Genomic DNA, 25363 nt, shown 5'->3' on the forward strand with positions numbered 1-25363 from the left:
ACACAGAAACAGCCACTAATATACGTTACTGTCTTGGTTTGTCCTAATGTAAGATCTGGCCGATTTTAAACTCAGCTTGTTAGTTAGAACAGAATTCTTAATCTATTCTATTGAAAAATAATTACAATGTTGTATTATAACAAGATATAATAATGGTATAGTTAAATCTCTATTTAAGCATCATGTAATCATCCAAGAGAGTCTACATGTAATGCCTAAAATAAATCCTTGATACATGGTTTACATACAAGGGGGTCCAAATTCCTTTTTTGCGGCTTGAACTGGAGATATATCTGAAACACTACCATTCTGTTGTGTAGATGATGACTGTTCAGGAAGTTGAGTAGGTCGTGCACGTGCAGAACCAATCACTGAAAAGATCAAAATAAAGTGTTTATTAAAAAGATTTACTAGGAAAACGAGGCAAAATGGAAAAGAAATAAGTGTAATTATTTCACAATTCAGTGACTTGTTAATGATAATTATACTGTTTATTAAATCTGATACTGTTTAATGAAGCAAATTATAGTTGGGAAAAATCAGCATACTTCTTGGAGATGAATCAAAACATAAGAATAAGTTACGTAACAAATCAGTGGTTGAATTAATCTTTCACAAGTGATTGTCAATCTTTATGTAAGAAATAAAATTCATGTGTTACTCTGGCAGAACCATACAAGTACACATAAGTTTCAGGGCTAGTAGACTTACTCTGGTGGATCTTCCTTGTGACAATACAATCAACCAAAACAAGTTACACAATTATAACTTTAAAAAGTTATAGATAGTATTTAATGGTAGGTGGTTACTCATATGTTCCATAAGAACTAGTTAGGCCCCATTGTCTACATATTAGCTCATGCAATTCAGATTATGGGACTCCCACACCTTATTCCAATAAAAATATTCATACCAGCAATGAGAGGTGATCAGCCAAACAATGAAGCAGAGGAGTATTAATCCTCTGGTAGAGATGGGGGAGAAATGAGTCATGAGCAGAAATGTACTACATGAAAGTTTTCATTCCAGACCTGCAGATCATCCCTTACTCAAAACACTTGTGTTTCTGAAACTCTCCAAGAGATTTCTAAAAATAAATAAATATTCATTGCTGGACTTATATTCTACTCCAATTATAAATGATTTTGTCCAGCTTACTTATCCTATTCTACAAAATAAGGATTTTTTTAAAATACAAAAGCATAAAAATCAGCAAGTAACAAATAACTCACAATTCTATACCAGAGAAATGAACAAATTCAAAGAGAATATCCTAAGAGGGACCAGTTGTTCCCAAGGCTTGCTAGAAAAGCCAAGTTTAATAATGTTTTGCGGGGCAGTAAAACTGGGGAGGCTGGGTGGTGGTGGATCAACTGAAAGTCTCTTTCATCTTATCTTATCTGACAGACAGAAATAATTAAAAGGTGGCAGTCCTCAAGCCAGGTTTTAAAGATGATATCTAGACCCTCAAATTACATCTAGAATCTAGGGCTGTTGAAATAGAGAAGTTGTGTGGGGAAATTATAACAAACACACAGCTACTCCAATTACTGCATTCTAAACTAGCTGTACAGGTAGTGCTCAACTTAGGCCCACAATTGAGTCAGGAATCTCATTAGTTGGGCAGTGTTGATAAGCAAGGCATCATGTGACTACAGGAGGCAGTTCAGATTTTCAGGATTTGAGCTATGTTTCTGCACCATGCCAGAAGAGTTCAGTTCCCCTTAACTGGCAGTTCCTTCTCCCACAAAATGAGAGGGGGCCCTCTCAGCAAGTGACAATAGCTTGCAATCTTCCCTGTTGGCTTCTCCATTGATTTTCTGGGGAAACCTGAAGAGAAAATTAGAAGTGGCAATCACATGATCATAGAGTGCGTGGCAACCAGATGCAAGTGCAAACAGGTTGTCAAGCTCCCAAATCACATTCACATGATTGCAGGAGAGGCCATGATGTTTTACGACCACTAAAAGGGCTTTACGAGCCATAAAGCACCTTTTCTAAGGCTATCGTAACTTTGAACAGTTTTTAAATAAATGGTTCTAAGTTGAGGACTACCTATAGTTTCAAAGTAGTCTTCAAATGCAGCCTCAGGTAATATACATTGCAGCAGTCCAAACAAGAAGTGACCAACCATGTTTAAACATGAGTGACTAAGTAGTGCCTCCTACTTTAGAAAATGTCCAGAACTTAGAGGGAATCCCTCTGGAGTCAGATGGTTTCCTAAATTGTATAGGAACCCTAACCCTAACCCAAAACCACTCTATTTGGGACCATGTCTAGATTTATTTTGTGCACCCAGATCCTATAAACGTCTAGCTATCAGGACAATACTGCATTATCTGTTTGACTAGGGGTGGAAATATACAATTGGATTACATCAGCATATTTATAACTGATGCCATATCAATATATCAATCCCCAACATCCTTGTGTGCATATAAAGTAGAAGTTGGGAAAGCATCAAGCTGTGAAATACCATAAGCCAGAGGTCTCAGCTCAACTTCTCCCCTTTCCACCAACTGGAACCAGATCATCACTCCAATACAGTGCCTACCACTCCATGATCTCGGTAACTGTCCAGAAAGATATCAAAAACCAGCTAACTAACTATAATTATATTAGGATCTGTATTACTCCGAGTATATTACATTGCATTAAAATGGAAAATAAAATCGCCATGCAAAGTTTTACAGAAGAGAAAGACAGATTTTTTTTCTTTATAGCTGGACTTGGAATTAAATAAAAAAATATGCAAACTAACTTACCTCTGTTATCTCTAGCAGGAGCTTCAATTTTAGAAGGAGCCACAGTCCTTCGATTCTAGAGAAAGGACAGACATTCTATAATTTGTTATCCACGTCTAAACAAACTTGTTGGGAGATTTGAAGCCCTTCAGCAGGTAAAAAGAACAGCAAGTCAGCCAAACTTATACATTTGGGAAGTCCCTAAATTATTCTCACAACCATCTACAAAAGCAGCTCTATCCTTCTGACAAATGTGTAAAAAACTGCAGAGACTGAATGTCAATATAGTAAACAAAAAAGTGAAGTAAGTATTTTCTAACTACCGTATTTATCGGCGTATAACACGCACAGGCGTATAACACGCATCTTCATTTTAAGAGGGAAATTTCAGGAAAAAAAATTAAATTTCTAAATAAAAACTTTGAAGCAAAATAAGGGTAGCTCAGAACTTTTTTTTTATTAATATTATTACCACTTATAAGGTAAATCAGTGGTCCCCAACCTTTTTGTACCAGGGACCGGTTTCAAGCAGAAAATTTTTGCAAGGACCGGGGGGAGAGAAGAGAAGGAGGCTTCGCTCTCTCGCTGCTCCACCATCCAAGGAAGAAACTGCTTCAAAGAAGCGGGGGGCTTTTCCTGTCGCCGCAGCTATTCCGAGCGCCCGTTTCACCCCACCCCACCCCGCCCGCCCGCCCGCGCTTCAATCCACAGTGTCCCGTTCTGCCTGCCTGCCTGCCTGCCTTAGTTTCTGGTTGTTTGGGAGCAGCTTCGGCTGAGAATAATAACTATTCGCCTCTTTTACTCAGCCGAAGCTGTTCCGATTCAACCATTAACGAAGGCAGGCAGGCAGGCAGAACGGAGCACTGCGGGCGGGCGGGCGGGCGGGCGGGGTGGGGGTGGGGAGAAACGGGCGCTTCAGGGAAGCTGCGGCGACAGGAAAAGCCCCCCGCTTCTTTGAAGCAGTTTCTTCCTGTGCTGGTGGAGGAGCGAGAGAGCGACTGAGAGAGCTGACCCAGAGAGAAGGACAGGCTTGGTTGCTTCCTCCCTCCCCTTCTTTCATTTGTGTCCTTGATCCCGATCCCAGCAGCATTCACCGAAGGCTTCTTAACATTATATCGGCGTATAACACGCATACATCATTTGCCCCCTATTTTCAGGGGGGAAAAGTGCGTGTTATACGCCGATAAATACGGTAACTATAATCTCTTTTGAGGGAGATGGGCAGTTCAGAAATGTGAAAACAAAATTAACTACTACCCCCACCAAATATATGTACCTTATAACAAATTGGGGATGACAACCAAATTATCAACATAATAATGAAGACTGTAGTAGAAGTGAAATTCCATGTAAAAGTTATTAAAAATTAAAAGACAAAATATGTAACTTGCAAATTATCTTGGGTTCATGTACATATGATGCAGCTGTATTTGGAATATACTGGCACAATACAAGAGGCCCATATGGATTTAATATGAAAGCTCAAAATGCAAATAGGAGAAGATATTAATGAATATTTATCAATCATTTTAGAGCTGTAAATAGCAGTAACAAAGGAGTTCAATATTATTGGATTATTGTTTTAGAGATATTTATTTGTTAGGCTTTTAATGTTTTAATGCTGCAAGCTGCTCAGAGTTGTTTCATTACAAATAGGTGGCAAATAAAATTCAATAAAATAAATAAAAAATAGGAAAGTTTAATCCTTGTCCTGCACTTGGCCAGGCAAATCTCTCTCTCCCTCTTCCTTACCAAAGAGAAGATGAAAAGTCTGCTGTCCATACCAATGAATTCATTAGCTGATAAGGTTATTTTTATTTAATAATATTTAGTTTAGCCTTACAATTTGCTATGAACACTTTGACACTATAATCCAGGGCTGTCAAACTTCCAACCCATGGGCCAGATATGTCACACGATGGTTACTTCCATGCCTGGTTTAGCGAAGGGGAAAAAGTCCCGATATGTCACGTGACACCACCATGACAACATGAGTTTGACACCCCTGCTATAATCCATAAAAAAGTTAGTTCCAATTGTTCAACTTTTTACATAAAGGGCTTTGTTACTATCTTCTGTAAGACTGGAATGGTTTCAATATACCGTATATACTCGAGTATAAGTCGACCCGAATATAAGCCGAGGCACCTAATTTTACACAAAAAAAACTGGGAAAACTTATTGACTCGAGTATAAGCCGAGGGTGGGAAATGCAGCAGCTACTGGTAAATTTCAAAAATAAAAATAATTAATTTGGGAAACGATCTCACTATCATGAAAGGTTTAATTGATTCACTTACCCAAAAGAAGAAGATGATGATGACAGCGGGAGGCAGGAGTCACTCTCTTCCCCTCCCTCGGAGGCCCCCTGAGTCAGGAGTCGCTACCACCGGCGCGGCCCCAGTCCCGCGTCGCCTCGGGAAGGGAAAGGCAAAAAGGAAGAGCCGCGGCAGTGCTTTGCAACAGCGGCAGCGGCACCGGAGGCTCAGGCTCAGCGGCTCCTGGTTTTGCCCCACCCTTCCCAAGGCAACGCGGGACCGGAGCCGCACTGGCGGCAGCAACTCCCGACAGCCCCAGATGTAGGGAGAAGGCAAAAGCGACGGAAGATCCTTCAGGGGAAACTGAGGGGGAGACTCACCCTTGGTCCAGATGAGCCCCCTTCCCGCCCCTAAGGAAGCAGAGGCAGCCAGCAAGGGCAGGCAAGCCCCGCTTCACAGACTCTGTCCGTCCTCACTCCCACCCACCCACCCACCCAAAGCCACGAAGTCCCCCAATCGCGCAGCCCAGAATCGCCCTCCCCTCAGGGGGCAGCAACGACACCTGGTTTTTCCCGAGACAAGAAGCTCCGCCGTGCAATGAAAGCACCCTGGCTCTAGGCTTGCGGGCTCAGAAAACAACGCGAGCCAAGGTCGCTTTGGCTCCGCTGGGCTTCTCCAACATCCGGCACCGCCCTGTTCTATGTGCCGGGCCCGGCAAGTCCGAGCAGCCAGCGCATGGAGCAGGACGGCGCCGGAGATCGTTGGCTGCCTCTTTTGCAGCACGGGAGGCCTCCCCCGGCTGGCCAGCTGCTCTCCTCCTTCTCTGCCTGTTTGTTCTGTGTGACCGAGGAGGAGGAGACCGGCTGGCTGGTTAGGAGGCTTTCTGCGCCGAGGAGGCGGCTGTTGGTGTCCGGCTTTGCTCCGCTCTACGGCGCGGCCCTGTTCTATACTTGGGCAGCCGGGCGCCCGCAACGGTGCCCACGGCGGCAACAGGCCGTTCCGCCCGGGCTCTGCTCAGGTTTCCGGCTGGGGCTGTCGGGAGTTGCTGCCGCCGGTGCGGCCCCAGTCCCGCGTCGCCTCGGGAAGGGAAAGGCAAAAAGCGCTTTGTTCTGTGTGACCGAGGAGGAGACCGGCTGGCTGGTTGGGGGAGGCTTTCTGCGCCGAGGGAGGCGGCTGTTGGTGTCCGGCTTTGCTCCGCTTCTCCGGTGCGGCCCTGTTCTTTACTTGGGCAGCCGGGCGCCCGCAACGGGAAGGGAAAGGCAAAAAGCACTTTCCCTTCCCGAGGCGACGGGAGGCCTCCCCCGGCTGGCCAGCTGCTCTCCTCCTTCTCTTCCTGTTTGTTCTGTGTGAAGGAGGAGACCGGCTGGCTGGTTGGGGGAGGCTTTCTGCGCCGAGGGAGGCGGCTGTTGGTGTCTGGCTTTGCTCCGCTTCTCCGGCGCGGCCCTGTTCTTTACTTGGGCAGCCGGGCGCCCGCAACGGGAAGGGAAAGGCCTCCCCCAACCAGCCGGCCGGTCTCCTCCTCCTCGGTCACACAGAACAAAGCGCTTTTTGCCTTTCCCTTCCCGAGGCGACGTGGGGCTGGGGCCGCACCGGCGGCAGCAATTCCCGACAGCCCCAGCCAGAAACCTGAGCGGAGCCCGGGCGGAACTGCCTGTTGCCGCCGTGGGCGCCGTTGCGGGCGCCCGGCTGCCCAAGTAAAGAACAGGGCCGCGCCGGAGAAGCGGAGCAAAGCCGACACCAACAGCCGCCTCCCTCGGCGCACAAAGACTCCCCCAACCAGCTGGCCAGTCTCCTCCTCCTCGGTCACACAGAACAAACAGGCAGAGAAGGAGGAGAGCAGCTGGCCAGCCGGGGGAGGCCTCCCGTGCTGCGAAAGAGGCAGCCAACGATCTCCGGTGCCGCCCTGCTCCAAGCGCTGGCTGCTCGGACTTGCCGGGCCCGGCACATAGAACAGGGCGGTGCTGGATGTTGGAGAAGCCGAGCGGAGCCGAAGCGACCTCGGCTCGCGTTGTTTTCTGAGCCCGCGAGCCTAGAGCCAGGGCGCTTTCATTGCACGGCGGAGCTTCTTGTCTCGGGAAAAACCGGGCGTTGTTGCTGCCCCCTGAGGGGAGGGCGATTCTGGGCTGCGCGATTGGGGGACTTCGTGGCTTTGGGTGGGAGCGAGGACGGACGGAGTCTGTGAAGCGGGGCTTGCCTGCCCTTGCTGGCTGCCTCTGCTTCCTTAGGGGTGGGAGAAGGGGCTCATCTGGACCAAGGGGAGTCTCCCCTCAGTTTCCCCTGAAGGATCTTCTGTCGCTTTTGCCTTCTCCCTACATCTTCCCTCTGTTAAAATTCCCCCCCCACACACACACACACTTATTTTCGGGCGGATAGATTTCGTGTCTGAGCATTCTCACATGACGGTGAGAATTAAAAACAGTTAAAAAAAGAAAAAACAATATATCCTCATGCAAGAACTTTTCTGCTTCCGATTACCCCCATGCTTAAAAGTTGCAAAGGAAACACGGAAGCAGGGAAGCGCCTGCCCAGCTCCGGAGCTCCACACCATTTTTTTTTTCAGAGGGGAATCTGACTCGAGTATAAGCCGAGGGGGGTTTTTTCAGCACAAAAAATGGGCTGAAAAACTCGGCTTATACTCGAGTATATACGGTAGATGAAGAACTCTTGACATAAAATATCCCTGGCAGCTTGATCACACGCTTCCACTTAATAATTCGTTATAAAGCATAACTGTCCAGCTTCCAGATAAGGTTCTATGGTGGACTAGATGTCTCTGAAGTAGCAAAGACAGCACAGCTTTCAAAAGTGAAAGTTTTTTCTGACTGGGAGACTGATCTATTTACATCCCAATTTGCAATTTCTTGTGAGATTGCGGGATGGAAGTCTAACAGTCTTCTCATGGGTAGAATGGCTGGGGGGACAAGGGGAAAACAGCACATTTATACACACATTGCGCTTGCACACACAATGTGTAGCATTTTAAAGGACATTAAGTTCTACCAAAGCCTCATTTTCTTAAACACTTTTGGTTTCAATCAATTTACAGTAGAAAAGAGATCTCTGAAAACAGTTGGACAAAGAAAACAGTCTCTCAGAGAGCCAGCCTTCCTTCTGAATTACAGAAAGTAAAACAAAGAGGAAATACTTTTAAAAGACATTAAAACAACAGCAAAGAGCTTAATCAGATTTTTGACTAAGAAAGTTATAAATAAACAGGACTGTATAAATTTGAAGGAGTAATATTTTGAAAGTGCTTTAGTACTATTTGGAATGAATTAAATAAACAGGCCAGATCTTCCTGTTAGTGCTGATTTTTTTTTAACACCAAAGGGAAACGACAATTGGTGGAATTTATAAAACAAGGAGAAAGGTGTATCATGAGATGGTCTGTGTTATTAAAACTACAGAAAGACAGATTGGACTAAAGTTTTAAGAACAAAGAGAAGTCTAAAGAGAAAAAGAGAGTGAGGTTTGCCTTCATTTTTGTAATTGACTTACTTTTAATTTTGGATTATAAATAAGAGAATGGCAACCGCTAGAAAAGTTACAACACATGGGAAGGAGAAGATTGTTACAGCAACTGAAAGAAAAAGGGAATTATCCCAGAAATATTACAAAAATATTAAATGAGTAAGAATGGAAAATAGGTCTGTAAAGATGAATGAAGAAGTTACAAAAAATCTTAAAGAATCTATAGAGGAAATTATTTTGGGGGGGATAACGTTGAAATCAGGGAAACAGCTGGTTGTAATGACTGAAATTCACATTATGTTATAATCTAAAAGAAAATTTTGATAAAATAAAGTTAAAGAAATCTTATTTCATTGTCTTTAACGTTTTTTAAAAACCAGAACACTGTTAAATTTTCAATTCTAAAATAAAGATAATTATAAACTAAGAGACACAATGAAGTACAGTGACTTCAACTAAATAAATATTATATACATTACCAACCTTCACAATTTTGTTTACTTTTGCCGAGGGTGTGGGAGGTGGAGGAGTCTCTGGGCTAGGATCATCTTCTTCAGGAGCTAGGTGTGGGTTAAGCGAAAATATACTCTCCAAGTCAATCTTTTAAAAGAAAAAATAGTTTAAAATAAATACAGAGAAGCATTTACTTCCCTTTTTTCAACAAACAGTCCTTATATAATGTTGCCACCAAAATTAAAGGTCTTCCTTTTTTCTAAAAAGAGCAGAACCTAATAAATTAGGGCAAAATGAATTACTGACATTCTCTACTAACATAGAAAGGAAATGCTTCTTTTGCTCAATTCTGAGCGAAATTCAATTCTGAAATTTTAGGAATTACAGCTGTCTTTTGCCACATTCTTGATCAGCAAAGTCTCTTCAGAGATATATCACTGCTTGATATAAGTCTAACTGCTCTATTTCCTTTTTATTTAGTTGATATATTGCCTTTCTCCTCAAACAAATGACTATTTATCTTGATAATACAGGTGACTATATTTCTTCCCAACTGTTTCAGGTTCTTTTCTTTGAATAAAGGAAAGTACATTTCAGATAATCAAAAAGATATATGTCTCAAGGAAGCGTGCTAATAAGTGGTAAGTAGTCCTCAACTTAAGTTCATTTAGTGACTGTTTGAAGTTACAATGGCATTGAAAAGAGTGACTTATGGCCGTTTTCAAAATTTATGACCATTGCAACATCTCCATGGTCACATGATCAAAATTCAGGCACTTGGCAACTGACTCATATTTATGACTGTTGCAATGTTCCAGACCTTTTGCGACTTTCTGGCAAGTAAAGCCAAGTTGCTTAGCAACAGAAATGCAGGACTACCTGTATTGGGTCAAGCTATTTCTTGCAAATTCAGCTGGTGATGAAATTTTAATTATTTCTTCCATTAGACTGATTTTTAAAAAGCATACAATACCTTTGAACCATATTGTTACAGTTTTCATTGAATGCAATTCATATTATACAACTATTTCTACAACTATTTCTACAAATTGATACTGTATCTGGTTTGAAGAATTTCACTTTTCATAACATTTAGATGGTTAAAGAGTCAATACCTCTTTTCCTTTAGTATCACCATTTTCAATCCATTCTACAGTAACACTTTCATTATCCTCATTTAGAGATGTTACCATAGCTTCATGTATTCGACCTGGAAGGAAAGTATATTACATTTTAAAATATGATCCAAAGATTCTTAAAAACGTATTGTACAACATATTGCAATACAATGGCTCTTAATACCCAGGCTATTTTCTCTGACAAACGATAGAAGGTTGGAAAAGATTCATGTACCTATTCCTTCTTCAGCCAACTGAAGAAACCAAGCTGACCCCTATTTGCCATTATGCTCTTATTGGGAGACTTTTTCTCCCTAAGCTGATAATAGAAACTCCAGTCTCCTTATGCAACATAAAAACCATTCTTATAAGTCCTCCCCCTTCCATATATTTTTTCTGAAAATATTTTCTGTTTTGAATCCTTGGTGCTTTCTGAGCTTGGCTGTTTGCACACAGACATTTCATCACCTGATTAGGTAATCTTCAGTGTTAGTGTGGGGTTTTTATATACAGTTGCTTGCCCTGCCAATGATAGCTTTCTCCTTGTGGTTCCTTGACTAGGGTAGTTTTCTGTTTGAATACTTTGTGTGCTTTTCTGGCTGTAGGCTGCTAGAAACCCTATGTTCTGGACTTCCTGTTTCCTTCTTAGCTTTTTGTAGTCCTCATTGAATAGTGTATAAATGTATTTATCTCTATGTGTCTATAGATAGATGATTTGTCTAGGATGCTCACCGTTTCCTTATTGAAATAATGGTTAACTCTATCCATGGGTGTGTGAGAGTAAAGAGTTTTTCATCATGTCTTCTGACTGCTAGTTGGTGTTCATCAATGAACTCTACTAAGAACACTTCCAGTGACCAGATGATCTGACACGCCATGTTTTGTGGGAGACATAGCAGTCAAAAGGCAGCTGTAGAATCCAGACTATCAATAACTATCTCTAAATTATAGAGATCTTAAAGAGACCCTTGTGTACTCCGGTCAATTGGGACTTTTTGTGAGCTCAACAGCAAAATCTCATATTTTTGCAGATGCTTGTGATAACTTGGATATTTTTGTAGCCACTTGTGATCACTTGGGAGTTGTGTGTTTCGTCATACTGAGCCATTAATGTAGCCATTTTAAAATTCAACATTCTTTATAATCACCTTGGATTTTAATTTTCTTATGACTTCAAGATTTAAAAGCCTTCAAAACTGTGAGTTATGTATTTGCTGATTGAGTCCCTCTTTAATCCACTTAAAAAGAAAGAAAAATATGTGTTTCCAGCTTGGTAAGCTTTTATTTCTTGCATTATACAGCAAAAGGATGACTATATTGTTTCTGGTAAGTTCTTAAAACATTAAGAATTTGGATGAAAATTATTTAAAGACATGGAAATTAACTAGAACTGTCCTCTTCTTCAGGAAAGAATTTGTTTATAAGCTACTGATAAGAAGGCTTTGAAGTTTAATCACTGGATGATGGCTATGTTAAGAAAATTTACCAGCCTTCTAGACTCAAGGCCTTCTAGACTCAAGGCCTTCTAGACTCAAGAATTGTGTGATCTACTTAACCCTATACTGCAACCCAAACTACTGAAGAGAATCAAGTTTCTTTGAATCAAAATGAAAAGGTTATTATGGAGGATTCCAAAATTATAACCTAAAAGAAGGAAATTATTGGATTTACAAATGGAGCTGCTATACTATTTAAAAATCAACAAGAGATAGATGCACAAATAACTAAAGAGCAATGTGGATTACTTATTTTAAATCAGAATATAAGAGATTCAATATATACTTTATGTTTAAAGATTCCTGAGAGGAAAAAGAAAAGCAAAAGCAAAATTGGTTTCTTGGATTATTGGTTAAATAATAGATTGCTATCTCTAGTGTTGTTTAATAGACACTTAGATTAGATACTTTTCTTTTTTGAAATTTTTAAATGAGTGTAATGGGTTGGTACACAATATATATTATTACTCCTGATACATAAATAAGATCTTTGGTAATGCTTAAGGGTTTTGAATTTCTGTAATGTTTAATTCTTAATTAGGATTTGATTTTCATTATTAAAGAGAGGTATTTGGATTTCATTTTAAATAGAAAATGGGGCTGTATACTTATGTATTTTTATAACTTTTTTTGGATTTCTGTTGATGAATAAGATGAGTTACAGATTTAGACTTTTTATAAAAAATGGGTGAGGTATGTAATGAAGATGTATTTGGTTGGTGGTGATGGATCATCAACTTTGTGCGTTTGGGGTCATGGTTTTGGTTCACATTGTTTTAGTTATTCCTTGAGATTATATATGGTTTGCTGGCATTTGTTAATGGCTAATCCATATTAGATAATTAGCTTTCATAACAATGTGAACATCAAGGGCAACTCTGTCAATAATATAAAGGAAAAGAGAATAATACTGTTTAATTGTCAAGGAATCACAGTTTGAGGTTTTTCATAATTAACACAAATTGCAGCCATCTTCAGGAACTGGCATTTTTGAAATCACAAACTAAACACTGGCTAAGTATATAATTTCCTTGTCCTTACATTATCTTTTATGGTTACAATCTATATGAACATCTTTGCAAATCAGCCAATAAAGCTTATACACTATTCTTCATATATTGCATTAAATATAAGAGAGAATAAGGTTCAACATTCTTCAAAAAATTCAAAAAAGGTACTTCAGAATTAATGGAGAAATGAGCACAACACCTCTTTAAAGCATCCAAAATTTTATTTTCAGACATGGCAGCTTTAGTTAGTCAACTCATTAAAGCAGAGAGATCCTTTTTCTGAGTCACATGGATGCTTTAAAATTGCAGCTGTCTGAAAGAGATGCTACGTACACACACATTCAGAAACACTTCTGAATTATTTTCAAACCATCCTAATCAGGGGTGGGATATGACAGGGTTAACTACCGGTTTGGGATTTACAAGCTTCCCTGCCCGCTGTGAGCCACGCGCCTGTAAATCGTCATTAGCACGCTGCGTGCAGAGAAGCAGCCTTTGAAACAGCCCTCTTTTCTTGTTTTTTTTTTAACTGCAGCTGTGCCTCGTTCGGCAGCTGAAGTTGAAAAATCAGGAAATAAAAATCAGGTAAGAGCCCGGATGGGCGGGTGGGCAAAAACATCAGCAGACATAGAACCGGTTCTATGTCTGCTGCTCTTCAGAGCTACCGGTTCTACAGAGGTGGACAGAACTGGTAGAAACCCACCCCTGATCCTAATACTAAAGCTTGGAAAAAAAATATATGGGAAAACAACAATTTCCATCACCATTCAATTTACAATTTTTTTTACAAAAACTTGCTTACCTGCTTCTTGAAAGGCAGGGATTCCTTGCCATCAGTAATTAATAATGAATATTTACAAATCTATTAAAAGTACCGTGTTTCCCTAAAAATATGCTCTACCCTGAAAATAAGCCATAGCTTGATTTGGGGGGGGGCTGATACGCCCTACCCCAAAATAAGCCCTCATGAAAGGGGTGAGCATGGCCAGCATAGGAGGCAGCCCTTCCCTTCCCAGGTCACCTCATGGCTGCTCAGCCTCTTAATCAGGCCCGTGGATCAGCTGAGCCAGCAAGGGCCAGGAGCTGCCTCTTGTTCCTTCTCTCTGCGCGAAGCTTGTTCCTATTCAAGTGATAAAATGTCACTTGAGAAAAGGACACACATCCCAGGATTGCAATGCTGAAGGCTCAGGAAGGAGCCTATTTGGGATATCCATCTGTGCTGAGCTTGAGGAAAGGATGACAGACAGAAAAATCCCCCTCACCGTTTTCCTGCCACTTGCCAAAAAGGCTCCATTCTGAGCCTTCAAAGTAGCAACGCTGAAGGCTCAGAATAGAGCCTTTTTGGCGAACGGCAAGAAAATGGGGAGGGGGTTTTTTCTGCTTGCCATCCTTTCCTCAAGCTCAGCACAGACTACCAGCTTCGTGGACGGTGGGATGGTCTGCTGTGACCATCACACCACTAGGTAAGGGGTGTATGGGGCAAATCACTGGGGCTACCGCTCTTTTTGTGGCCGCCATTAACAGAAGGGGTGCAGTGGCTAGGATTGCTGAAGCGGCCACTGCGAGGCTGTTCTGCATGGATGGCAGGCGCGACCATTAGGTAAGGGCATGTGGGGCAAGTTTCTCCCCCCTTTCTTCCCCTTCGGCCTCATCTCCTCACCTTGTGCTGTCTGCACTGCAAGCAAAGAGGAGACCCAGCAGCTGCAAAAGTGGCCACGCTTGCTGGAGACGGCGGCCAGAGTGGCACCCATGAAGCAGCTGTGGACGGTAGAATGGTCTGCTGGAACCCTTCGGGAAGCTGGTGCAAGGAGCCACTCGCCCCCTGCCTACCGGTACATGGGGGGAATTAAGATACCTCCCCCAAAAGAAGCCCTAGCCATTTGGGGGGGGGGGGTCAAAAGAAAATAAGACCCAGTCTTATTTTTGGGAAAACACGGTATATAAAAGAAAGTAATACTTAAAAATAAAAGTATTTTTATTTAAAAAGTACTTAAAAAGTAAAATTGTGTATTTACATACATATACAATATTTGGAACATTTGGCCAGACAGTAAAATTGGTTCTCCAATGATTTTTCCAACTGCAGACATTTCTTTTCATGAACATGAATATAATTAAATTATTTTACCCCATGGAATGGCAAACAAGAAGCACTCAGTATTTACCTCTATAGCAAGGGTGTCAAACTTGCAGCATCACGTTGTCATCACATGACTTATCTTGACTTTTTCCCCCTTCGTTAAACCGTGGGAATGGCCAGCATGTGACACATCCAGCCGCAGGCCCTGAGTTTGACACCCTGCTCTATAGGATTTACACTTACCCCCCCCCCAAAAAAAAACACTATTAAGAACCATGATTCCGCAAAAAACAAACAAACCACCCTTTAGTGCAGTGATGGCAAACCTTTTTGTTGTGGTGTGCCAAAAGCGCTTGCGCATGCGAGTGTGCATACTGGCACCCACAATGCAATGTGCCCCACCCCCCTGCACATACGCACGCAACTCCTCCCCCCCGCCCCCTTACCTGCACTGCGCATGTGCACAACTTACAGCTGATTTTCGGCCCGTTTGAGGCTTTTTTCACCCTCCCGGGGGCTCGAGGAAAGCCTCTGCTGCCTTTGGAGGCCGAAAAATGGGCCTGTTACATCACTTCCAGTATACTACTTTTGGCCTCCAAAAAACAGCCTCCCCCGGGCTCCAGAGGCTGAAAACGGGCACTTCCGGTATTTCCAGAAGGCCTGTTTTTCGGCCTCCTGATGCTGCAGACGCTTCCCTCGAACTCTCGCTTCCCCCTGGGAGGCCAAAAACGGTCTCAAGTGGGCCGAAAATCAGCTGGGAGGCATGCACATGCACAGTGCAAGTAAGTTTGGCTGGGGCTCACGTGCTCACACAAATGACTCTGCGTGCCACCTGTGGCACGCGTTTGATAGGTTCGCCATCACGGCTCTAGTGTTTGTATTTTCTTTTATTTCAGATTCCAATCAATCATACCTAATCCTTTCCTAAATGGCACAATAAACAAAGCCAAAGCAAACTCTGCTTTCTCATTTATCAGATAAACAGCTGTTTTTCTTTTGGGAATTTTTTCTCCTTTGTACATGTTTACAGATTCATCTGGAGAAGTAGAAGGACGCCAGGCTCATTTCCTCGGTTTGAATCCATTTCTTTGTTTCTCTGTTAACAAACTCATTCAAACTAACTGCTGAAGACAAAATATATTTTTCTCCTTGGTGAATGATCTTAATTCAGTTGCTAGATAAAGTCTAGACAGAGATTTAAGTTATCTCCTGCCAATAACATAACTACATAAGCAAGAAGACTATATTAAAACTGGCTGAAGTGATCTACTTTGAGATTCAAAGAAACATATGTATAAAAAAAAGACAAATATCAATAAAACCCTAAGGTAGATTATTTTAGAATAACTGACATTTTCCCAAAAAGAATTAAATGGTATGTTCTGTTGTCAGGAAAGCTAAGTATCCTCTCTGACTTCTGTAATACATGGGTCCTCAACTCCTGGGCCACAGCCCATCTCCAGGCATTGAGCCATATGGAACTGGGCTGCGGAAGAGTGTGTACACATCCCCCCTTCTGCAAACAGCAGGTGAGCGCAAAGCCAAAAAGTTTGGGGAACTCTGCTGTAATAGAATATTTTTTTATTACAGTTTTTTTTTACTATATACATATTAAGAAAATAACTATTCAGAAAAGACAATAATAAAAAATAATAATTTCCATAAAGTTTATGGCAACAGCCCTATATCATACACTGGGAATTTCCTCTCCCAATATTGACAATGCTTTTTAACATTATCAGTTCAAAAAATGGAGACATTACATGGGAGAAGAACACCAATATTTTTGGCCCTCAACAATCCACACAGTATAAGGAACTGAGATTCCATCATTTTTAGTATTTATTGTTTATACAGAGCAATTCAATGAAATTTATTACAAATACAGAAATTAATATTTCTATATGGAAATTAATCTCATAAACATCAAGATAATTGCAGCAAATCCAGGCAAGCAGCACCACATCATCAGTGTAGATCTGTCATTTGTATGCACCTTATGGATGCCAAGACAAACTTCTTTTAAATCAGAGATACATTATAATATAAATGTTGATAATCATACTTTTGTGTTGCTCTTTGGTAGACAGAAGAATTTTAAAGAAATTATCAAACTAGAAAGTAACTTTTCATTGAGACTATCTCTGGTAAACAAGTCTATGTGATAAAAGGGAAAAACTCCATCAAGTCTACCTTGATTCCTGATGACAACATGGATAGGCCCATTTAGTTTTTCTTGGCAGCAATACGCAAGTGGCTTGCCACTACCTTCGTTATAGGATCATTTTTTTTCATCTTCACAATCTAGTCCATGGATTTCTTTATAATCCCTATAAAGACTGAAGTTGGCAAGGCAGGAACCAATTTTCAGGCCAGACAGAATAATTATGGAAACACTGAACAGATGTCTCCAACCCTCAAGTTTGGGGAAAAAGTAACCACAAGTTTGACAGCTCAAAACTTCAGCAAAACTTTTCACTATTTTAAAAAAATGTTGTATCAACTATACAACTGCATTACTATTGTATAAAATATACTCTACAAAAGGGCCCTTACTATATAAAGTTACACAATTCTTTTTTAAAAACCCTACACTAAAATACTTCAGAGATCAAAACAAGGGGGCAGGGGAAGACTACCCCCACAGAAAATAAAAATAAGAAAGCCAGCTATCCAACATTAAGATCTCATAAAACCCTAACCTAAATTATTTCTCTTAAATGCATATTATTTCAAAAGAGAAAAAATACATCAATCTATTAAATAAATATAAATTTATCCAATTTCATATTAAGATTCAACTTTTAAAAAACAAACCTAGATTACCTTGTCTGGTCATGCTTCTGATCTAGTATAACTTGATAAAACAATTTTTAGAGCCCAAGACACAAGTATTTTTCCATGAATACACAACCATACATTTTGTAACCTCAATTTTCTATCTAGTTACTACTCACAACTGAATTATGATCAAAAATATTCAATAGCAAAAAGGTCCTAAAATGAGACTTAAAATTCATACAAGGTAAAAGAATTAAACCAAGACAAACCAATCTTTGCTTCGGTTAATGATATCATTAATATATTTTTACATGAAATAATAAAAATCAGCAACAATTTATACCAATACTTCTTTCTATAAATATGGCTTTAAATAGATAAGCATCTTCTGATAGATACCTTCTTCACCATCTTTTATTGGATATATACCCACTCAACATAGTCATTAGGTTAAAAAATAATTCAGTTGTTCTACAAGGATCAAAAATGGTGAAAAACCCCTAGGAAAAAAGTATCACAGAAAAAAACTAACTTTCTCCTCCTATGAGACAAAAATAAGATGTATAGCATCTCAACAGGTTCATGCATTAAGGACTAGATAGAGCAGCTTAGTTTTTTCATTTCATGCAAAAAGGGCAAAAAAATTAAGAAAATGGATTTAAACTATAAACAGCAGTATTGTATTTCAGTAAATGTACAACTACTTAAACAATGGCATCCATACTTTTTTTCATAAATGAGCTACATCAATTCTTGGGAGGAAATATCAAGTAGGTCACCCATCACTGCCAGTACTATTCCACATCCTTAAAAATGATCTAGAGTGGGGGTGTCAAACACGCGTCATCACAGTGGTGTCACGTGACATATCGGGACTTTTTTCCCCTTCACTAAACCGGGCAGAGGCATGGCCAGCATGTGACGCATCCGGCCTGTGAGTTAGACACCCCTGACCTAGAGGATGGAAAGGTTGCTTATTACATTTGCAGAGTTAAATTTGGAAGTTATGGCTTGTTGACAATGTATAAAATAAAACCGTGATCAGTATTAGTGGACCACCAACAGGTTGCCAATCTAAGCATGGTGCACATTAAGCAAATCACTGCATCCAGATCAAAGGAAGTAATAAATGTCACTATACTTTGTACAGGTTAGACCTATGTGTCTAAACCTTAGCAACTTTAAGATGTAAGACTTCAACTCCCAGAATTCTCCAGCTAGTATGCTTTATGCTTGAAGAATTGAATAAAATAAGACATATTAAAAAGTATTCACTAAAGTAGTACATATTAAAAAGTATTTTGACTGAATATTTTAAATTACTTTTAGGCTTCTTTTAAATAGGGAGTTTATGCAAAATTTTAAATATATAAATGGACATGGAAAAGCTGGAAATGTTTGTAAGAGAGGTGTTGGATGGCTAGACATACCTAACTTGCCAAAGAGAAGACCAGTAGCTGTCTACAAATATCTAAAAGGCTGTCACAAAGAACAGGGTGAAGAATCAGCTCTCTATTGAAAGTGAGTGCCGGACTAGAACCAAGAAATTGAAATTAAAAGAAAGAATTCAGGCTAAATACTAGGAGGAATTTCTTAATGGCAGTAGCTGTCAAATAATCAGAAAGCTTGATTGACCCACTTTCACTGGAAATTTTCAGATGAAGGCTGGATAGCTATTTGTGGAGAATGATTTGGCTGATTCTTACACTGAGCAGAGCATTCTGCTAAATGACTTACACTATGTGAATTGGGAAAGATCTTATAACATTCTACCAATAGTTAGTGTGATTGTATATGAACAACTATTTACAGGTCACAGAAAGCTGTATATATGGCTTTGATTAAGTAAGTATGCTAGTCACTAAACCATTTCTGAGAAAAATATGAATCTTAGAGACACTTTCAGTTTTCTTCCAATAATGGGGTTTCTAATGATACTTTCACACATTCAGATGCTTTTATCTAAGGAATATCTCTTACAACATGGTCAATTCTACATTTAATTCCAAGCCTGGACTTCCTGTTATTCTAGTCACATCTTTATGAAGAAATAAGGTATTTTTTCTTTTTGGCAAACTAAGACTTTTGTAGTAATAATGAATGAAATATTCCCCAATGAACATTTTCAAAACTGAATATTGAAGCTGTTGCAATAGTGCCTATGAAAAGATGCTTAAAGATCAAACTTATCTATAGGCATTAATGTTTAAACAGAATGCTTACCACTGTTTCTAAGCTAAATATTGAAATGATTCTAGGGCATGATAATTTGCAAAAATAGTTGGAATGTCACAAACCTGAAATAATACCCTATATACTGCAGTCAGGCTTTGCAATGTTGTACTGATTTTACTGAGAGGGCTTATTATTTATGAACTTTTTACTTCCTATGCCGAAAACCTTAATACATGCTCTGTGGGAATAAAGGAACAGAGAATACTAGGGATCTGGAATCATAGAAGAAAATGATACAACAAATTGCTTCTGTTCTACAAAATTTCACTGTCAGATAATAAGAGGAGCTGTTTTGAACTATACCTGAAGATCCAAAGACAGAGCTAATCCAATCCCAAATGAATATCCATAGCTAGCAATGGAGTACAGGAATCACCAGAGTATGGCAAAGAGGAACCTGTGGAGAGCAACCTAAATTTTGAGGAAATAAAAGTATGATGAAAATCTGCCAGCAATTTGAGTAATACTAATGTGCGCCTTGCTTCTCTGACTTCAACTTTTTATTCCAGTAATATGTTCTAGTTTACAGCATTTTCTAATCAATTTTCATTTTAATGGATGAAAACTTGACTGGCCATCAATTATACCTACACCTACATCTGGGTACATCATTCCATAGACTGTTATTTTAGCAATTATTCAGTAGAGGCACCTAGACAGGAAAATCAGGTTTGATTATGTTTGATTTTCCTATAACTGTAACTGAACAATCCAACAAATGGAAGCAACTATTAAAAGGCAGTGTGTTTTCCTAGGGCAAATGATATATGAATGGGAGTTGGAAGAACTGGGAACCATCATACTAATACTGGTAAGAGAACTAGAAACACTCATAAATTCTGGGTATTAGGATTCTAGGACGGTCTATCCAATTATGGACACTATGTTTTAAGGATTCAGAACACTATTAGAGAAGAGCAAGGATGATGTTGAATAAGGAAGCTGGAAATAAGACCTATGACAAATATCATAGAAGGATGTTGGTATAGCTAGCCACAAAAAAATCCATTTTCAAATACCCCAAATCGTGCCACAAAGAAAAACAGACCTATTACGATAAACCCAGGCGACACTCATTTGAGGAAAGGAAAAAATAAATCTAAAAAAACTTTGAGCAAAAAAGGTAGCTCGAACTTTTTAATACCCTAAGAAACAGTGGTCCCCAACCTTTTCCGGGACCGTTCACAGAAATTTTCGGAGGGAGAGGGGCTGCTGCCAAACGCCAGGCGGGGCTTTTGGCCGCAGGCCGCACCCCACCCACCCGCACCACGTGTCCCACCTCCTGCCTGCCTGCCTGCGGTTGTTGGGCGCGCGGAAACACGCCCTTTACTCAGCGTCGATTCACCTACGCCAGGCCCCGGGCGGCGGGCGGGCGCCGCCCCCCCGCTCAGCGTGCTGGGAGGGCGAACGCCCGAAGGACCGGTCTTCTCCCTCCCTTCTTTCATTGCGACCGACACCCACGGTGACGCCATTTTTAAATGGCGGTAGCCACCCGGCGCCCGGGTGGCCCCTGGGACTTCCCCCCCGTCCCCCCCCCCCCCCCCGCCGCCCCCCCCCCCGCCCGCCCGCCCGCCTCCCGCCGCCTCCGCTCTGGCCCACTTCTTTTCGGGGGGCCTCTCTCATTCCAGAAGGCAGGGCAATCAATTGATGTTACAGGACCACCGATTCTGACAGTAAGCTTATATATATATATATATAAAAGCCCAAAACTTCTGTTGCTAAGTGAAACATTTATTAAGTGAATTTTGCTCCATTTTATGACCTTTCTTGCCACAGTTGTAAAAGTGAATCACTGCTGTTGATAAGTTAGTAACACAGTTCGCAAATGGTGATCACAAGACCCCTGGACAATGCAGCCATCATAAATATGAGTCAGTTGCCAAACATCTGAATTTTGATCATGTAACCATGGGGGTGCTGCAAAAGTCATGTGTGAAAAATAGTCATGTCACTTAATTTCAGTGCCGTTGTAACATTCAATGGTCACTAAATTAACTGCTGTATGTCAAGAATTACCTGTACATTACATCTCACCTCAGAGATACAATCATGGACTAAATAATTTACTAAATATCAAAAAAATAATCTTTCTGAAGGGAACTAGATGAAAAACTGAGAAACCTGCACTCTGGAAAAAAAACACGCAAAGAAGGTAGTTTTTATTTACCAGTAGAAATATAATGCTTAAAGAGGTTTCTATCCATTAAAAAGAGGTGAGAATTCTTATTTGGTTCACATCTTTGTTAATCTAATTTTTACTTCTTACTAAAATGGGTAATTAAATACCATTATTCTTTAGAATGGTTCTTCCATTTTTGCATTCAAAACTTGGGTGAAAAATATATGAATATATTTGGAAACTAATATTTTGAGAGTATAAATGTTTCTCCAGCTCAGGCTGTGTAAATGAAGTGTAACTGAGTCATACATAACCTCTGACTGCTTTGAGGGCCTTCCCAATTGAAATGTACATGCACAGAAAGCAGTTCAATTGGGTTTGGTACTGCAATGAATCAGCAAACACATGGCTTTGCTAAAATTTAGTACAATTGTTGCTACAAAGCAAACCTCAGAATGATCTTAGCAGCCCTATTTCTTATAATTTTATAGAGAAATGCATACAATTTTAATAGTTTTAATAGGATTAATTTCAACGTAATTTTGAATCTATGTACATCTACAACTTCTACTAAAATTAACAGAGCTTAAACCCAAATGTCAGTGGGAAGTAAAGCTATAATTCTGGTTCTGAGCTCATATATCTGCATTGGCTCTTCACTAAGAGGAGTAATGATACAGTATTCAGTAGAATAACAGTAGCACTGTATGTGGTCCCACTAACTAGAATATTTAAAAAATGGAAAAAGATTAGGCCAAAAGCCTACCCAGTCGATATTCTGTGCAAAAAGCTTTAGGTATTTTAGGATAGTGGCATTCTCCCCTATCCTCCTCATATTGTAGATGAGAGCTGTTACAATAATTCCCTTTTAAACAGGAAAAACTACTTCAAGAAAAAGATCAAAGTCAGAGAATTAGGAGGAGAAATTAATATTTAATATTTTATCTGCCTGTCAGTTCTTTGCCATAAATAACTTTAAATTGCCTGAATTCTAAATGTAAGCAATGATGCACGTGGAATACTTAAGCAGACAGGGAAGTTGATTACACTTCAGGGGAAAGACCAATAACACTCTTGTATTATAGTAGACAGTCTATGGAAATGGTTCAAACATCAATTTCTTATATAAATGGTAACTTCGCTGCATTACAAACTTTAGCCAATGTATATCTGGAAGTATCTTAACACAATACAATAAGTAAACAGGCTTAAATAATAAAAATGATTATTCAATTCTTTACCAATCTTTAATCAACATTTATATAGGTAGTCCTCACTTACGAACCACAAGACAAATTGGCAACTCAGGTGCTAAATGTATGGTAGTTAAGACTGACGCCATGTGAGGGCAACTCAAAAGGGTCAGTTCTAGGTGCAGTCATTAAGCAAATCATCGTAAGTTGCTAAGTGAGATAATACAACTGTGATGAGCAACTTCCTTTAAGCTTCCCGTTGATTTTGCTTAGAATATCACAATGGAAATTGTGTAGCCATGGGACACTATGACTGTCATGTGAACTGGCCAAATCACAATCATGTGACCATGGGGATACAACAGCCACAACTTCAAACACTAGTCATAAGACTTGTTTTTCAATGCCATTGTATATTACTTTCAAATAATCAATGAATAAAATAAACAGCAAGTAAGGACTACCTGTAACCTGTCATTGTGTTAGTGAATTTTAAAAAAAATAACACGAGTATGTGCTGTCTCTTATTACAAAGTTATATTAAAGTTCTGAATCTCACCAGCATATATATATTCTACTATTTCTTAATTCCTTAAGTCACAGGTATCAAACTCGTTGCATCACGTTGATGTCACGGGACATATCATGATGTTTACCTTTGTGAAGCTGGGGTGGGCATGACCTGCATGTGACGCATCTGGCCCACAGACCACCAGTTTGACACCCCTGCTCTAAGTGACTTAAACCTGTGAGTCTTAGTTATATTAGCAATGCATCCGCACTGAACTTGGATGATGGTGGGTTCATCTATGTTTTCCAATAGAAGGCAGTGCTTTCATTCTTTCAGAATGCTTTTAAGTTCAATATTATTTGTTCCAATTCCTCCTTCATTACAGAATTAGGATTAAAATCTACCAAAATTTATATTTGTGAGCTAGCATTTACACTTTTTTCCAAACAGTAGGCAACAAGTCAACTACTTTAAAAAAAGTTCAAAAGATAGGTAGCAGATGACTGTCAATTAACTTCCAGAAAACAAGAAACATCTAAATTTAGGATTCCTTACAAAAATAAAACAATTTATTTTAAACTATTTGGTAGTACAGATGTTAAACCAGCCAGGAACCTATCCAACCAAAGATACTCGGGGATTTCCATTCATTTCATAACTTTTCACTGATGGTGGTAAGCAATTATATTTCTTATAATTAGTAGAATACAAGAATCTTTTTAAAAATTACAGTGATCCCCAGACAGAAACATTTTGTTAGAGACATATACTCATTTTTATCACGTGTAATAAAGAATGAACAAATTCCTTGAACCACTTTGAAAATATACCAAAACCAAGAATTTTAAGATCAGTATAGGTTCCTCTGACAAACTCTTAATATGAGTACCTGCAGTTAGAACTGCAGAATCAAAAGTGTATGGAGCACAAACGAAATGCTGAAACAGAAAGCAGAATTAACAATATTTCTTAGTCCTTTTAGTACAATCATGAAAACCTCCGATTTCTAGACATGTGATGAGCTCCTGCGTTTGGCAAATATTAAGCGGTGTCGGATAGGTACCCTTCCAGAACGAATTTAAAACTGACCTCATCCCAGCGTCATCAAAATAACCAGGAGCATCCAATGACATCTCACTCATCATGGCTGAGCAAGAGATTCATTTTGCACGCAACCCTCCGCACGCTGTTATCCCACACCATGCAAGTGTAATCTCACCAAAGCTTCCCACGCCTACAAACTTCATCCGCATCGTTAGAAAGCTTTTCACACACTGTTGCCACGAGACACAGGGCAGAAATGGGGAAAGAGAAAAAAGGAAAAACCGGGAGCAACCCAGGAACTTCCCCCTCCCGGCGGAGTAGTGTGGAAATATGCGGCTATTACAACGAGAGATTAGCAATCCCGTTTATTTAAATTAAATACTGCACACTATATGACATTGTTCTGAATAGTGGGATGTCAGTCACTCCATTTGCTTTTTTCTCTTGTTAACAGAAGGAAAACTGCACCCATTCGGGCTTCAGAATACGGGTTTACACCTCAGAGAAGCCGCACGTGAGACTTGCCTGCATTCTCCTTGGGTCTCCTGCACATGCTTCCTCATCACCCGCCGAAAATACTCCTGTTGCTACCCCAAGTTTCCGCGCGCAGCCTTTCCAACCGGCCGGCCTCCCCGGCCACGCCCTTCCTGAGCCTCCCCATCCCTGAAGCGGCTTCCCCTACAACCCCGCACCCCCAAACCCACCCCGCGGCTCCGCGCCCTCCCTTCCCCATGGCACTGCAGCAACCTCCCTCTTTCTCTGCCGTCTCCAGCGGCGATAGCGCAGGTCTGCCACCCCGGGTGCCTCACCGCAAGAGGCGACATAAAAATCTCCTTAACGACCGCGGGCC

At 40.4% G+C, this 25363-nt stretch overlaps 1 protein-coding gene across 7 annotated transcripts in view; it reads right to left on the reverse strand.

Annotated features, from left to right (window-relative positions):
• Nucleotides 1–25363, reverse strand: part of KIF2A (kinesin family member 2A) — a 64768-nt gene that overhangs the window by 38778 nt on the left and 627 nt on the right. For 2 of the 7 annotated variants that reach the window (XM_026670526.2, XM_087958376.1), the window contains exons 2-6: nt 19950–20057; nt 10042–10136; nt 8957–9073; nt 2766–2820; nt 249–371 (exon numbers count right to left, since the gene is read on the reverse strand). In XM_026670526.2, the coding sequence (XP_026526311.1) occupies nt 249–371; nt 2766–2820; nt 8957–9073; nt 10042–10119 (373 nt within the window). In that variant the 5' untranslated portion in view covers nt 10120–10136; nt 19950–20057. The remainder of the gene's footprint in view (nt 1–248; nt 372–2765; nt 2821–8956; nt 9074–10041; nt 10137–19949; nt 20058–25363) is intronic. The other 5 variants (XM_026670524.2, XM_026670528.2, XM_026670525.2 and 2 more) reach the window with 3 other exon arrangements.

This window comes from Notechis scutatus, chromosome 2 (assembly GCF_049901735.1).
Source record: "Notechis scutatus isolate UNSWTSFEM ecotype Mainland chromosome 2, rNotScu1.2, whole genome shotgun sequence".
Lineage (NCBI taxonomy): Eukaryota > Metazoa > Chordata > Lepidosauria > Squamata > Elapidae > Notechis > Notechis scutatus.